The 14,108-nt window shown below is 42.0% G+C and overlaps 2 protein-coding genes and 1 long non-coding RNA gene across 8 annotated transcripts in view; 2 read left to right on the top strand and 1 right to left on the bottom strand.

Moving 5' to 3' along the window:
* The window catches only part of TMTC4 (transmembrane O-mannosyltransferase targeting cadherins 4), a 58,855-nt gene extending 52,210 nt beyond the window's left edge, over positions 1 to 6,645 (top strand). For 2 of the 3 annotated variants that reach the window (XM_065829707.2, XM_065829706.2), the window contains 2 exons: positions 3,340 to 3,409; positions 3,927 to 6,645. In XM_065829707.2, coding sequence (XP_065685779.1) covers positions 3,340 to 3,409; positions 3,927 to 4,078 — 222 coding nt within the window. In that variant the 3' untranslated portion in view covers positions 4,079 to 6,645. The remainder of the gene's footprint in view (positions 1 to 3,339; positions 3,410 to 3,926) is intronic. The other variant, XM_071807050.1, reaches the window with a different exon arrangement.
* A 647-nt stretch (positions 6,646 to 7,292) lies between these two features.
* Positions 7,293 to 10,495, bottom strand: LOC139827644 (uncharacterized). The gene is made up of 3 exons (XR_011738548.1): positions 10,153 to 10,495; positions 8,009 to 8,122; positions 7,293 to 7,513 (listed from the first exon to the last, which is right to left on the bottom strand). It is a non-coding gene; the product is annotated as an uncharacterized lncRNA (long non-coding RNA).
* The window catches only part of GGACT (gamma-glutamylamine cyclotransferase), a 31,085-nt gene continuing 27,271 nt past the window's right edge, over positions 10,295 to 14,108 (top strand). Inside the window, exon 1 of one of the 4 annotated variants that reach the window (XM_065829711.2) lies at positions 10,295 to 10,396. Coding sequence is in view for 1 of the 4 variants with exons in the window: in XM_065829708.2 (XP_065685780.1) it covers positions 10,998 to 11,007 (10 nt within the window). In the remaining 3 variants the exon portion in view is untranslated. Of the gene's footprint in view, positions 10,397 to 10,573; positions 11,036 to 14,108 lie in introns of those variants that run through there. The other 3 variants (XM_071807090.1, XM_065829709.2, XM_065829708.2) reach the window with 3 other exon arrangements.

Raw genomic sequence — 14,108 nt, 5'->3', positions numbered from 1 at the left:
ATTTTGACTTGAAAGGATGTCGAGAGGTCATCCAAGTCTAACCCCTGACTGAAACCATGGCCATCTCTGGTTGAATCCTGAACAACTCTATGGATGGAGATTCTAAAACCCCTCTGGACAGCATCCTCCAGTGCTTGACCACCCTTATGGTTTTAAAAAAAAAAAAAAAAAAGTTTCATTTTATCTATCCGGAATTTCCCAGCTTGCATCCATTGTGTCCCATTCCATTTCACAGACTTGTAAGAAGAGTTTGTCTCCATCTTCTCTGTATCATCTGATGAAGTAGTTCTAGATAGCAATAATGTCTCACCTTCATCTTCTCTTCTGAAGGCTAAAGAGATCCGGTTCTTTCAGCTGCTCCTTGTATGTCTTGTGCTCCAGCCTCTAAACATCTTGGTGGTTCTCTGTTGGATTCACTAAAGTATGTCCAGGTTTTTCTTGTAATGGAGAGCCCCAGCCTGAACACATACTCCAGACATGGTCTCGCAAGTGCTAATAGAGGAGAAGGATTACTTCCCTGGACCTGCTGACATTACTTCTATGTAATACAGCCCAGGATGTGGTTGGTCGTCTTTGCTATGAGGGTATGCTGATGGCTTTTATTCCATTTGCTGTCTAGCAGGCCCACCAGATCTGTTTCTGCAACGCTGTTTCTCAGACAGTTCCTTCCCAACCTGTATTTTTGCATGGGGTTATCCCACCCCAGATGCAGAACTTTGTATTTACTCTTTTTGAACTTCATGAGATTCCTGCTGTCCATTCCTGTTCAGCATCTTCATTAATGATCTGGATGATGGGGCAGAGTGCACCCTCAGCAAGTTCGCAGATGACACAAAACTGGGAGGAGTGGCTTATATGCCAGAGGGTCATGATGCCATCCAGAAGGACCTAAACAGGCTGAAGAAATGAGATGACAGGAACCTCACACAGTTCAACAAGGGGCAGTGCAAAGCCTGACACCTGGAGAGCAATAACCCCAGGCACCATTACATGCTGAGAGCCACCCATCTGGAAAGCAGCTCGGTGGAAAAGCACCTGGGAGCCTTGATGCACACCAGATTGATTGAACATGAGCCAACAGTGTGCCTTGAGGCAAAGAAAGCGAATAATATCCTGGGCTGTGTTAGGAGTGTTGCTAGCAGGTTGAAGGAGGTGGTCCTTCCTCTCTACTGGTGAGGCTACACCTGCAGGCCTGTGTCCAGTTCCCAGAAAACCATGGACATACTGGAGAATGTCCAATGAAGGGCCATGAAGATGATGAAGGGACTGGAGTATCTTTCCTATGGAGAGAGGTTGAGTCTGGAGAAGTCTCAGGGGGAGAATCTAAATGTATATAAATACCTGAAGGGAGGGTGCAAAGAGGATGGAGCCAGGCTCTTTTCAGCAGTGCTGAGTGACAGGACAAGAAGCAATGGGCCCATGCTGAAACAAGGCAATTTTCCCTCTGAACATCAATAAATGATTTTTTACTGTGACCAAACACTGGCACAGGTTGCCCAGAGAGGTTGTAGAGTCTCCATCCTTGGAGATGCTGCTTGAACATGGTCCTGGGCAGCTGGGCCTGCTTGAGCAGGGAGGCTGGACCAGATGACCTCCAGAGGTCTATTCCAAGGTCAACCATTCTGTGATTCCTGCTAGTCCATTTCTCTGTCCTGTCCAGGTCCCTCTGAATAGCAGCTCTCCTTTCCATTGTATAGACCATTCCCTCCTCTTTGGTGCTATCTGTAAAGTGTTTTAAAGTGCGTTCAGTCCCATAATCCAAAACATTAAAGAAGATACTAAACAGTATGGGGTTCAAAGAGACCAGTGCATCCAGGAACACTAATAATCCAGGTGTGAGAATGCTGAAGCTGCTGCTTGTACCAGGGAAAAGCAATGCTAAAACATGAACTATGGAGTCATACACTCCCTAATTTTCCAGACATCTGGTTCTCTTTTCACTCCTGTTCAAGTATTCCTTCTCCTGAAACAGGATGTCCTGCAAAAGGATTTGTCGAGAGCCCTAGGGTTTGCAATTTCCTTGACTTGAGAAGATGAAGGCACTTTCTGCATCGGTCTCTCTTGGCTTAACAATGGCAGCCTCAGCTGTACTCAGCAATTCTTTGAAAGTACCACATACTTTGGCTTTGAATTTGGACATACTGGGAAGCTCTTAAGTCACTCAACTTTGAGTGATTCAGTCTTGACATTAGAAATTTCTTGTCCCCTGAGGGACCCTCACAGAGACCTATTTAATGCTTCACATGAGAAGATGGTGGAACCAAAAATATGGCTGACAGGTTTTCAGTAGAGCCTGTGTTGTGTTTTGTGGATATAAGTAAGAAAAGCTTAGCACAAAGGAAAGGCCTTTTCCCCAGGTTAGTGTTCTCACATACCTCAGACAGCAAGTATGTGCATTCAGATGGAAGCCTACCATGCTGAGGTAATTTTATCTTCAGGTCATTTGCATTGAAGCTTGAATGGGCAACTTTGTCTAAAACACAGCACAGCATAGAAATCTATGTAAAATTTGCTCTCTAAAATATCTAAACTTGCATGCAAGCAAGTAAATATACTCCATTTGGATTGGGGGAGTGTATATTTTTAACCTTCTGCAGGAAATATGCTCTGGGACAAAAGTATCTATATTAGCAGCTTGTTTGGGAAAATAAAAATGTTTGAATTAAATAATAAATTTAGTGGTAAATTGTTCTCTGAATATTTGGTGACAGAGCTCAGCTTTCCTAAGTACTTAAATATCAACAGTCCTAAGAGTACACACAAGGGGGAATATGGAAAACTTGTGAAAAATATTTCAGTTGGCTTTATTTATTTATTTTTTTTTAAGTAGCAGGCACTCAGCTGCTCTTCATTGAGAACCATGTTGAAACATTCATTTGAAAGGGGTTTACTGGAATGCTCCATTTTAAATGCTAAAAACTCTTTTAAAAGGAAAGGTGTCAAAAACCAGCAGTTTGCTCAGATACTGAATTATATTATCCTTAACTTGGTTGAGTAAGTAGGGAAAACTTCAGTAGGTAATGCTTGAAAATATTATAACTATGCCAAGAAAAAAATAACAAAACTGTTTTGCAAACTTTCAGTGCTTAATAGCTCTGCTAAAATAACAGCAGCCTGCGAAAGCATGGCACATTTTTCTAGCATTATTACTGTTTTTTGGAGGCTGTAGCCACCTGAGCTACAGGATCACACAGGCTTAGAATACGTATACAGTAGTATCATGTAGATATTTTTCATAGTTTGGGAGGGGTTTTAATTAGAGTTGTGGGCAAATTTTGTATTATTTTATATATGACAAGAGCAGACTGTCCAGTTGACTTGTTCTTCTAAATTATTCAGGAATCTGAAGCTTTGTTCCTCAAGGCAATTAAAGCCAATCCAAATGCTGCCAGTTATCATGGTAATTTGGGTAAGAGCTTTTCTAACTCTTATCAGCTGCATTGTTTGTTTGCTTCATATTCATTGTGTTTAAAAAGAAAAAGCAATCCTCTGAGCCTTCTTCCTGCTGGGCAGATTTCTATTTTACTTCCTAGAACAACTGCCAGCCAGAAGAACAGGGCACTAAACCAGAAAAGCTGTCACACGATATGACAGCTCAAGAGGGCTGCACAGTCCAGCCCAGAGGTAGTTGCACTTCAGTGTCTGCAAATCGGTTCATTTATGCTATGCTTGTAACCCAAAATGAGCTCACCAGATAAGAGCTGCCATTTATGGCTGCATTGCAATTCATTCTTTCATCATTCTCATGCCAGTTCTGCTTCCAGTCTTTGCTCCTGTATTTGGCAACAGAACAAGCAGCTACTGTGCCAGCAGCCAGTGAGAGACCCTCACTAGAAACAAATGCTTTAATGTTGTTTTCCAAGTGATTGGCAAGATTGCATGTTATTGAACAATATTGTTAATGAAATTCCTCATTGATGTTCCAGCTGTGCTTTATCATCGCTGGGGAAATCTTGAGTTGGCAAAGAAGCACTATGAAGTCTCTCTAAAGCTTGATCCTATGGCACCCGGGACCAAGGAAAACTACAACCTCTTAAGAAGAAAACTGGAGCAATTGCAGAAGAAAGGCGGTGCCTGATGTTTCTTTTCAGGTTGTCCGTGCATGCTGTTTGTAATTAGTGTTACATGGGTACTTTTGACCATGTAAAGGATTCAGTCATTATTTCTCAAAATAATACCACCACCAGCAATGCACACTTGAATGTCCAATTATGCCCTCCTACAGATCTCAACATTTCAGCTGCAGTTTGGGGGATCGTTTTACTTTTACTCTTGAACTGCTTTTCAAGTCCCTTAGAATGTTTTTATAGGTATACGAAAGCAATGCAGATAGAATTTCACAGCTTTCCCTTGTAATTTGATATCTTCATCTGACTTTTTAGTAGCAGGATAAATATCAGAAGGCAGTTTTATTTCTGAAAGTGATTCTAAAAAAGTGCAATTTCCTGTTTAAATCCTGATCTTTTCAAGTATGAAGAATATCTGTCCAGTTCAGTTTTATTACTGCCTTCTACTGCCAGTCCTGCAGAGCCAGTGGAAGAATGGATTCCCTCCAGCACGTCAGTCTACTCTTGTAATTTGAGTTATGCCCTTCTTCTTGTTTCTGGCTCCACCCTTTGAAGTGTTGGATTTGTACAGGAGTAAATGAGGACAAGGATTTGACCGTAAGTGTTTATCAGCCAGTGTACTGCTGAGGCAGAGCACCTGACCTTGGCTGTTGATGTATTAACTGGAAGGAACTTGGTTCACCCTTGTCTCCCTTGGCTCATGCGTGTACTGAAGCGGCAGTTAAATAAGTATAGCTGTTAATGCATAAACTGAGCACGTGGATGTGGAATGATTCAGAGATGGTACACATTGATACAATGTCACTTTTCAAAATATGCTATGCTTTAATACAGGTTTAAACTCTGGCTGTCCAGAGGTGTTTGTCTTGCGCTAATATTTACATTCTTGCTTTAGGAAGAAGTCACATGTCTATTTATTTGTTGTGTTGTTTGTTTTTTAAGGTTGGAAGATTGCTAGTGGATGTGAAAACTAAGGATCTTTATCTCTCTTTTCATATTCCTTTATCCTTTCCCTCTGACCCCCCTTCTAGGAAAAAAAAAAAATTATCAATGCGGTATTTGCAGCTTTCCTAATTTGTCCAATGATTATTGTACAGAGATTGTGCAATGATCTCTATACACAGCTCACTGATGTGCGGAGCCCTTTCAAAGTATAGAGGGAATGCCTGCTGTAGGACAGGATGTCGTGTGACCATCATGTAAGCATTCTAGATCTATACTATGTTTTGAATCTAGGCTACTTTTACATTATAAATGTACCTGGAAATGACAGGTGTTCTTGGAGGTTGTTTCAAGAACCAAGTTTATCTACAGAGAACATTGCGCTACTGCAGAGCTACCAAAGCATCCCTTTGACAAATCTAGTTTGGGTACTACAAGTAGTGCAGCTACTTTAATGTAATAGTTTTATTTGACTAACTATAAATCCAGCCAGCAAGGCTGTAGCAATGTGGTGCTGTCCACAAATTTGGCTTTGAACGAATTAATATGCCTACGTTACACAGTATGTTGCCTTGATGATTTTAGTTGAGGTACCAGAGGCATGTATTTGTGCTGCTGCAGTGCTCCTCTCCTGCTAATGTAGCCTGTTTCTCAGCAGGACTTATTTGTTCATATAGGGTACTAAGTTGATGCAATTTCCACTTCTTCTGGTTTCTCAATAAAATCTTCAGAAACTAGTTTCTCAACATGCTTGCAGGATATAAACATGCTCTTTGAGAAGTATCTGTACTGATCCAGCTGAATGCTGCACCAGTATAGCTAGTCACCTTCTGGTAGCTGGAGTGGTTTCGTCAGTACCAACTTTTGTATCTGAAACATGCTTAAGTAGATACACTCTTCAGTACAACCAAGCAGACATTTAAGGCTTTCCAGCCATTTGTTCATCAGAGAACACTTGGCTACTTCAGTCATGAGGTATTAAACAGCTGGGATCTGGCTGGATGAGCTAGCTTATAGCAGAAGATAAATGTGTTTGATATAATCAGGTCTTTTCTGTATATTTGGAGTATGACATACTGAGTTTAAATTATTATTCTCATCATGAAGTTCAGATGTGTAGTTTTCCCTCTTGCCTGCCATATTAGTTTCACAGAAATCCTCTAGATCAATATTATGTATGGGGTGTGAATTCCCTCTAGGTTGTTATGAACCAAAGCTGTTGTAGGAATTCCTCTGTGGAAGTCAGTTTGTCCTTCTATTGGAACAGACATGCCAACAAATTGAATGTTTTGTTGGTATTTGAAAATGGTCTTTTCAATACAGACAACATGATTTCTTCTTGATTAATTTTATGGCTACCTGTATATATTTTTGTGAGCATTTATTTGTTTTTATATCATTTTCTGTGCTATAGAAATTCAATGTGATTACTCGTATGATGCTAATAAGATGGTATATTTACGTCTGAGCATAACGTTGAGGCAGAACTGGGTTCAAAAGAAACAACAAACAAGACTGCTTTTTAAATAAAAAATTCCTTAAGACATTCAAGAATGCTAAATATTTTTTTATTTTCAGAAATATTTTGAAAGTGCAAATAATACAGTGAGTTTTATTAAAATAGTTACAATGTTAACCTTTTGTTTGTTTTTTTCGTATATCATAACTGACTCCTGGAATAGTGCAGATTTCAGAAGCTGGAAAAAGAGAAAGGTGAAGAAGGAAGTGGTTTTGTACATAGCTGTTGTTAGAAACATTGCCTGTCTTTCCAGCACACTAGATTTTTCCCCATGTTACCTTTGCGCCATTGCTAATTACAGAAGATGAAAGTTTCCTTCTTATCAGCCTGGCCTGCTTGGTTCTGCAGTGAAATTAAGAAACCTGGATACTTTTTTTTTCCCCCCAAAGATCACTTGTTCAAATACAGACCCAAGGAGAGAAATACAGAATGATTCAATGCACAGAATGGAGTCAGAAAACTATTCACAATGACTGCTATAGATGATGGTATCTTTTCACCAAAAACTTCCAAGCGAGTTCCCCGATTGTATGTTCCTCTCATGTTTAGACCAATGCCATGTACCTGAAGTTTCCTGTTATTTCATACTTAGGATTTTAACTTTAGAGATGTGGGTTGTGTGTGTGTTTATGAACACTGAGAAATAAAAGTCTTCAATACTTTTGAATGGAATGTTAAAAATATTGGGCCTATTCACTGGGAACTTGTTTCCTTCGTACTTGAGATACCTGCATCTGAGATATCCATTCTAGTTTCTCTGTTTAGTCACTGGGGAAAAAAAAAAACATGTAATCTGAAACATGATTCATCTAAAGAAGGTGTCGTTAGTATGTGATGCATCATGTACTTGAAGCAGGTATTCCTCTTCACTAACTTCAAAGGGTAACTAAGGTTATAGTTACCTCATAGATATGAGGAAAATCTCACTGCTGCTTGTTGTTGAAGTAATCTGGTCCCATATGCCTCTGGCGTTCTCACACACTATCTGCACCAAGAATATTAAAAGACTGACATTGAAGCAAATTGTCAGGTACTTTGCCTTGAGAGTCAGAGGGTTATAGTAGCTGGATGAGGGAACGGGATGAGACAAATTAAGAGAGCTTTCTGCAGATAATAAAATTATATAGCTGATAAAGCATCTGAATGTCAAGTCTCTGCCTACAGCAACAGAACATTCAGGTCCAGTTCAATCCAGTGTTAGCTTGTCTATGGTCACAATAATGGTAAAAACTTCTTATTTAATTGACTTTCTGTGTCCTTCACTTTGCTTTAAAAGCAATCTAAAGCAATCGTAAATTGGCAAAGGTGGGATTTTTTTCTTAAATTGAAGGTACACTGTACCTGTTAGAATGTTAAATGTGAGAACATAGCCCATTTCTATACAGTGTGGGCTTTTTAGTTTAAATATCTTCACGCTTATTTTCTGGTTCGTGCTTGTGTTTCACATTCCACGTGCACATAGCGACATGTACATACCTACCATTACATGGAGATCCCACATGATTTCTCGCTTTGGCTGTTCCGCAGCTCTTGATAGGCCTCTACCAAGCGGGTGTTCACAAGGGTGTGTTTCAGTTGAAAAGACTACAGTTTGCTAGAAACCAAAATAAGATCACGTTTTAATTTCTGTGATGTAAACACCGAGGGAGCCAAACTCCTATCATGTACCACAGGTACCACTAACAATGGCCACTTGAGACTGTGCTGGGGTCCAGAATAAGGTGAAGTGGTTGTACATGGGTGTCATGTTATGCACACAGCAACCTGGATCCTGCGCTTTAAGGAAAAAGGACCGTATGGCCACACCGAATAAGAGGATGCGCGTAGCCACATGGATTGTTGAGTGCTTTGTATTGGAAAGCTGCGCTGTGGTGTCGTGGCACACGTGTTCCGTGTGTGTCAGTGATGATACATGACAAGTGGTTCATGGCTTTTTAAAATAAGTATTTTTGTTAGAGGAAAAATCCCTACAGATACTGAAATTAGTAGCTTGTGATTGCTGAGTTGAACTGGTTTTTTAATGTCGTGTTAATCATTTAGATTGCCAGCAGTACATTCCAATTTCTTTTCAGCTGAGCAGGAGGTAAATACATTTGTAACAGAGCCATGTCATAAATCTGCATTTTGCTGTCTTTTTGCATAGATTTTAGTGGCAATTAATGGCATTTATTTTCTAGTAAGTTTCTTATTGAGGGTTTTTCTATAAGGTAGGAAGAAAATCTAATGGGCATGGTAGCCTGGTACTGTGAAGACATTCTTTCCCTTAGAGTAACTATGATTCTGCACAAGTGTATGCCAAAAAAAAAAAAAAGTATTGTGGTAGGTGATGGAATACCTAGGTAATTAATTCAATATTAAACTGTAGAAAGAAAAGTGGGAAACATGGGCTCGGACTCTGAGCAATCTTACCCTGCTTTAGAGCTGGAATAGAATTGTTGAATGCTAACTGTGTAAGAAAGTGAATAGTAGTCTGTAGCGGATGCAACCTGATTCTCAACTCACTCCCTAGTCAAGCAGGAGTGTCTGGAACCCAAAACGTTACTTGCTGCAACACCCAGGCTACAGAACAGTGCTCAGACGCTCCAGATAAACACTGAATCGTTTGGTGTCGAATGGAGCATGTAAGAAACAATTCTTCTGCAAATGTAATAGGCCCAGGCAGGATCTCTTGGCAAAGCATATTTTAATAACGATTTTGCAAGACCGGGTGTTCTACCTAGAGGTAGGCACGCCGAACAGGGCAAAAAGACCCTGCTTATATTTCCCCAAAATCCTGGCCGCAATTTCCCTCCCCTGTTCCCCATTGGTTGGGTACTTCAGGGTTTACAGACTATCCTGACGCACACAATACCCTTCCCCTTATCAATCTGTTTAAGATATGGATTCCTGGTACTCTGGCTACACTTCCCCCTAAATTAACTTATCAATACAGGTATTGGTATGTATACAGGTGTCAGTACATATTCTGGGAAGAGACTGTGCATTACATTAAGGATTCATAGTCCGATGTCTCTCAGTCCTTCCTCCCTAAATTAACTTGTAAATACAGGTATCAGTATGTATACAGGTATCAGTATATATTCCGGGAAGAGATGGTGTATTACATTAAGGATTCATAGTCCGATGTCTCTCGGTCCTTTCCCCCTGCTAGGGTCAGGTGCCAGGTCCTCAGTTATGTAAAAACAACAGTTCTTTGTTAAATGTTCCTTACAGAGCAGAAGAGTACCTTACTCTTACTCCTCCTGCCCCCCTACTTACAGTAATTTTAGTGTGTGGATTCTTAACGTGCTTTGCTAAAGAGCAGCCTGGTCCCTTAGCTGAAGGGGACCCTACAAGTGTTAAAACTTTTGCTTCAGCATGCTCAAAATCCATCGCTCCAGAGCCAAAATCCCTTTGATAGCATAGTTAATATCGTTTATAAAATACCGAGGGTTCTTAAAAGTCCTCCAGAAGCCAGATTTGCTGCCCGAGGTTACGGCCCCGGAGCTGCTCCTGCGGATTCTCTGTTATCGGGTTTGGTGAGCGCAGGGCGCTGTACCGCGGGTTATTGCTTTCGCGGCTGGCACGGGCTGCCCCGCTTCCCCCGCCCACGGGCCTGGCTGGCCGCTCTGCCCGGCTTCTCACCTCTCCGCAAAGGACACCCGGTCCCTCTCGCAGCCGGGCGGCTCAGGCGAACGACCCCAGCTCACCCCACCCTGATCCTCGCAGTCCGCGGACGTTCCGCGGAGGTGGGCAGGGGAGGCCCCGGGGCGGGGCAGTCCCGCCGCTCCGCCCCGCTGCCTACTCCCCAGAGAGGCGCCCCGGGACGGGCAGAAGGCGGCGGCAGCCGGTGGAGGCGGAGGTGCGGAGGCAGCGGCAGCGCTGGCGAGTGAGTGCTGAACGGATGGCGGGCGCTAGGACCCGCGCCGGCGGGACGGGGCGATCCGCCCTCGCCGCCACGTGACGCGGCGGCCCCGCGCGGTTCGAGCGGCCGGTGCCTCTCTGCACGCGCCACCCCCCACGCTCCCGGTGACGCCGCCGCGAGGTCTCCTCGCGGCCAATGAGCCGCTGGCGGAGCGGCCGGCGCTCGCGGTGGGGGGCGGGGCTCCGCGGCAGCCGTTGGGCTCAACCGTTCCCCTCGCGCCGCCCGGCTGCTGCCGCCATCGTTGGTCCGCCCGGGCCTCTCCGGGTAGGGCGGCCACGGAGAAGGGCTCTGCCGGCGCTCCGGTGGACGCGGGCTTGGGGGCTCATAGCCGGTCGGCGGTGGCCGTGGGGTGGAGCTGCAAGCGACTGGGCGCCTTCCGCCGCCGGCCGCTGGGCTGAGGGCTCCTGCGCCGGGCACCGCGCTGCATTTCCCCTCACCGGGCCTGTAGGGTGACACACAGCGGCGTGCCTCAGCGTGCCGGCTACAGCTGGGCTGCTGGTGGCCTGTTGCTCCAGTCGTACAAGCCAGTTCGGGGAGATCCGTGACTGAACTTGGAACGGCGCTGATGGCCCAAGGTAGTGCAGCTCGCGTTCAGATACACAGGTGCTTAGAGCTTCCTCCAAAGTGGTCGTTGTGATCCAGACACTCGTTTTGGTAACGTACCTTGTGAGGATTAGTGATGCTGATTTGAAGAATATCTAAACTAGAGGGAGAGCAGAAAAAAGATGCTTCAAAAAGATGGAGCCAATTTCAAAGCAGTGTATTTCACCGTGGCACAGTGTTACAATTACACAAAAACTTACAAATGGTTTAATGAGTTAACAAGTTTTAGTAACCTTTTAATACATGCTCTGTGTTCCCTCCACCTGCTGTACAGACAACATCTAGACGATACTTGAAATTATCCCAAATGCCTCTCAAAGTGTCTTCTTCAACTGAGGTCATTGCTACCATCATTGTCTTTTTTGAGGTCATCCAGATTAGTTGCTAATGGTGGCACCAAAACACAGTTTTTGATGTATCCCCACAAGAAAAAGCCACAGGGTGTAATGTCTGGGGATCTTGGGAGCCAATATTTCAAATTGGGTCCATCTTTTTTAAACACCCTGTAGTTCAGGTATCATAGATACAGAGAAGCTATGAGAGTTGGTACCTGTATCTTTACAAGATAACATTTCAGAGCATTTATCTTCTTGTTTGCATTGCTTGGACCAGATTGGGTTTTTTAAATCTTTTTTTTTTTAATCGTAAGGATTTAATTTCACTATATTTTCATTTCCTGCAATTTCTGTATCTTTTTGCCTTTTAGAGTTATGTAAACCTTTTGCTTTTGAGTTAATGCTCATTTAGCCATATCTGTGTTAACTCCAGACAATTAACTTCCTCATTTTTTGCTTCAGGGCTTTTTAATTTGCTACTTCTGTAATTTTTGTCATGGTTTGAAAATATCAAGGTAGCAACTTATATAGAGCTTAATGTACAGAGGCATAACTATAAATATTTCCATGACCAAGCTCTTTCATGTAGGACTGTGTGAAGAGCAGACTTGTTTTATATACTCTCTCGTTTAAGCAGGCAGTCAACCTGTAAAAGCAATTTCTTCACAATTAAAATTGTTCATTGTGTGACATAGGCCATTAAAAGGCTTTAAATTTCACATGTCTGAATGAAAAATTGGCATATTTCCATCTTCCTTCTCCCCTCCCCCTGAGAAAAGCTTTAAAAACCTCAACTGTTTCTGTAAAGTGTCTATGTCCTCAGCTAGCACTGGTCTCCTGCCCTTGCTCCATGGTAGCTGTCAAAGTGATATGAAAACTAACATGTCTTTTTATCGAAGTGTATTACAGCATTCTATTGCCATCAGTAAATAAAAGCTACACAGAACAGATGTCTGTTACTGTCTTGAAACCTGAATTGTCAAGGGTGTTACATGTTAAACAAAAAATGGACTTCCCATACATTGTGAATGTTTTAAAATTTAAAATATTGCTACACAAATATTAACTACTTAATATGTGTGTCATACTTAATTTTGCTTGGGTTTTTGCAGCCTGTTCTCACTTTCCAAATTACTGTGGTGTTCTGCATCAGCTTTGCAACCAACCTTCTTTGAGCTTGTTCTGAGTTTGTTTTGAGGCCACTGGAATATTGAACAAAGTTTTGCTTGATCACAGAAGAGAATAGGTTGTGTTGTTGATATCTGTCATGTCGTCTGCTCCTTATAAATTTCCTTTTGGTGCCTTCTTTATATGCGTGATCAAATTTTTTTTCTGATCATTTTCTCATATCAGTTCAGGGCAGAACTACTGTTTTGAATGCTTCACTTATTGCAGCATGTGCTTTCTAGCCTTTAGAAAGGATCATCATGTCAGTTCATGCTTTCCTTCACTGATTTTTGATCTGGAAAGCTAGGCCCCCCCTGAGAGTGCGGAGCACAGACCAGGCCTGGTTTGGCACCAGACACCCTGCTGTCTCTCCCACCCACTGCTAAACTGAGCACAGCCTCCTTGCTTGATTAAGTGTCCTCTGGTGTTGGCTTTAGCCCTGATTTGAGGGGAAGGCTGGGCTAGGTAACCTTCAAAGGTCCTTTCCAACCAACATTCCTCAGTCTATATGTTTTCATGACTCCCAGTAGTAACCCAACTACCTATTTCAAAAGAAGTTTCCTCTTGAAAATAACTGTCATCTGACTGCTGTTTTAAGCACAATTTTTGCCTCTTCTTCCTCTGTTGTTCATAGGTTTGTGTTTGGTCTTCTTGAGGAACTTTTGGGAAGTGAGGTTACGTGACTGCATGATCTGCAGTTTGAATTTGTGAGTGTTGGTACAGGCACAAAGGTGCAGTCATGAGGGTGTCATGAAGTGAAATAAGGAAATAAGAAATTCCAGAAGTATTTTGTGACATCTGATTTTTGCTGATAGCTCCAGTACTCTTTTACTCTCCAATGGATCAGGCAAATTATTTTTCTGTGTAATGTATTTGTAGCAAAAAATACACTTTGTTTCACTATAGTTTTTGTCATCTCTCTTTTGGAGCAATGTACTTCTTTTTTAACTTTCTGTTGCTATTCAAATCTGGCTGTATGTTTCTCATGATCTAAAAGCATGTGCTGTTTGAATTTGAACCTAGTTGAACAATTTTCATAACTCTCTTGATTTAAGTAGAATTGAATGTGAAACTTGCGTGACGTTTTAAGTGACATAAAATGCTTAAGCAGAAAACACTCGTATGATAGGACACATTTTCCATATGAACTTATGCTAACTTTTTTTTTTCAAAATTTTTTTTTCAGCATTTTGAAAGAGAGGGTATTCCATAGATAATTTAATAAGAGACAGGGAAAATGCATGGATGTAGTCATACCATTGACTTTGCGAATGTAATACCTTTTTCATTCTGTCTCTGAAGAGAGTGCTTAATACATCTTTTCTTCAAAACCAGAACTATTCCAGCAGTAGTAAGTCGCTGTTCTTACATCAAAATCTGTAGCTATTTAGAATTTTCTGCTCTTTTTCGCTACAAGAGTTTAATTACATTTTATGGACCATGTCAGCTACAGCTCTCTTTTCCTCACTTCCAAAAATCAATTAATGCTAAAGGAGGACAGACAAAACCAGGATAATATAACATTCTATTGATTTACCATTACAGTGTTTTTCAAGAATACCCTCTACATT

This window comes from Patagioenas fasciata, chromosome 1, assembly GCF_037038585.1.
Source record: "Patagioenas fasciata isolate bPatFas1 chromosome 1, bPatFas1.hap1, whole genome shotgun sequence".
NCBI classification, from domain to species: Eukaryota; Metazoa; Chordata; class Aves; order Columbiformes; family Columbidae; genus Patagioenas; species Patagioenas fasciata.
The sequence above is the reverse complement of the archived record's forward strand: the minus strand, read 5'-3'. Positions and strand labels throughout refer to the sequence as shown.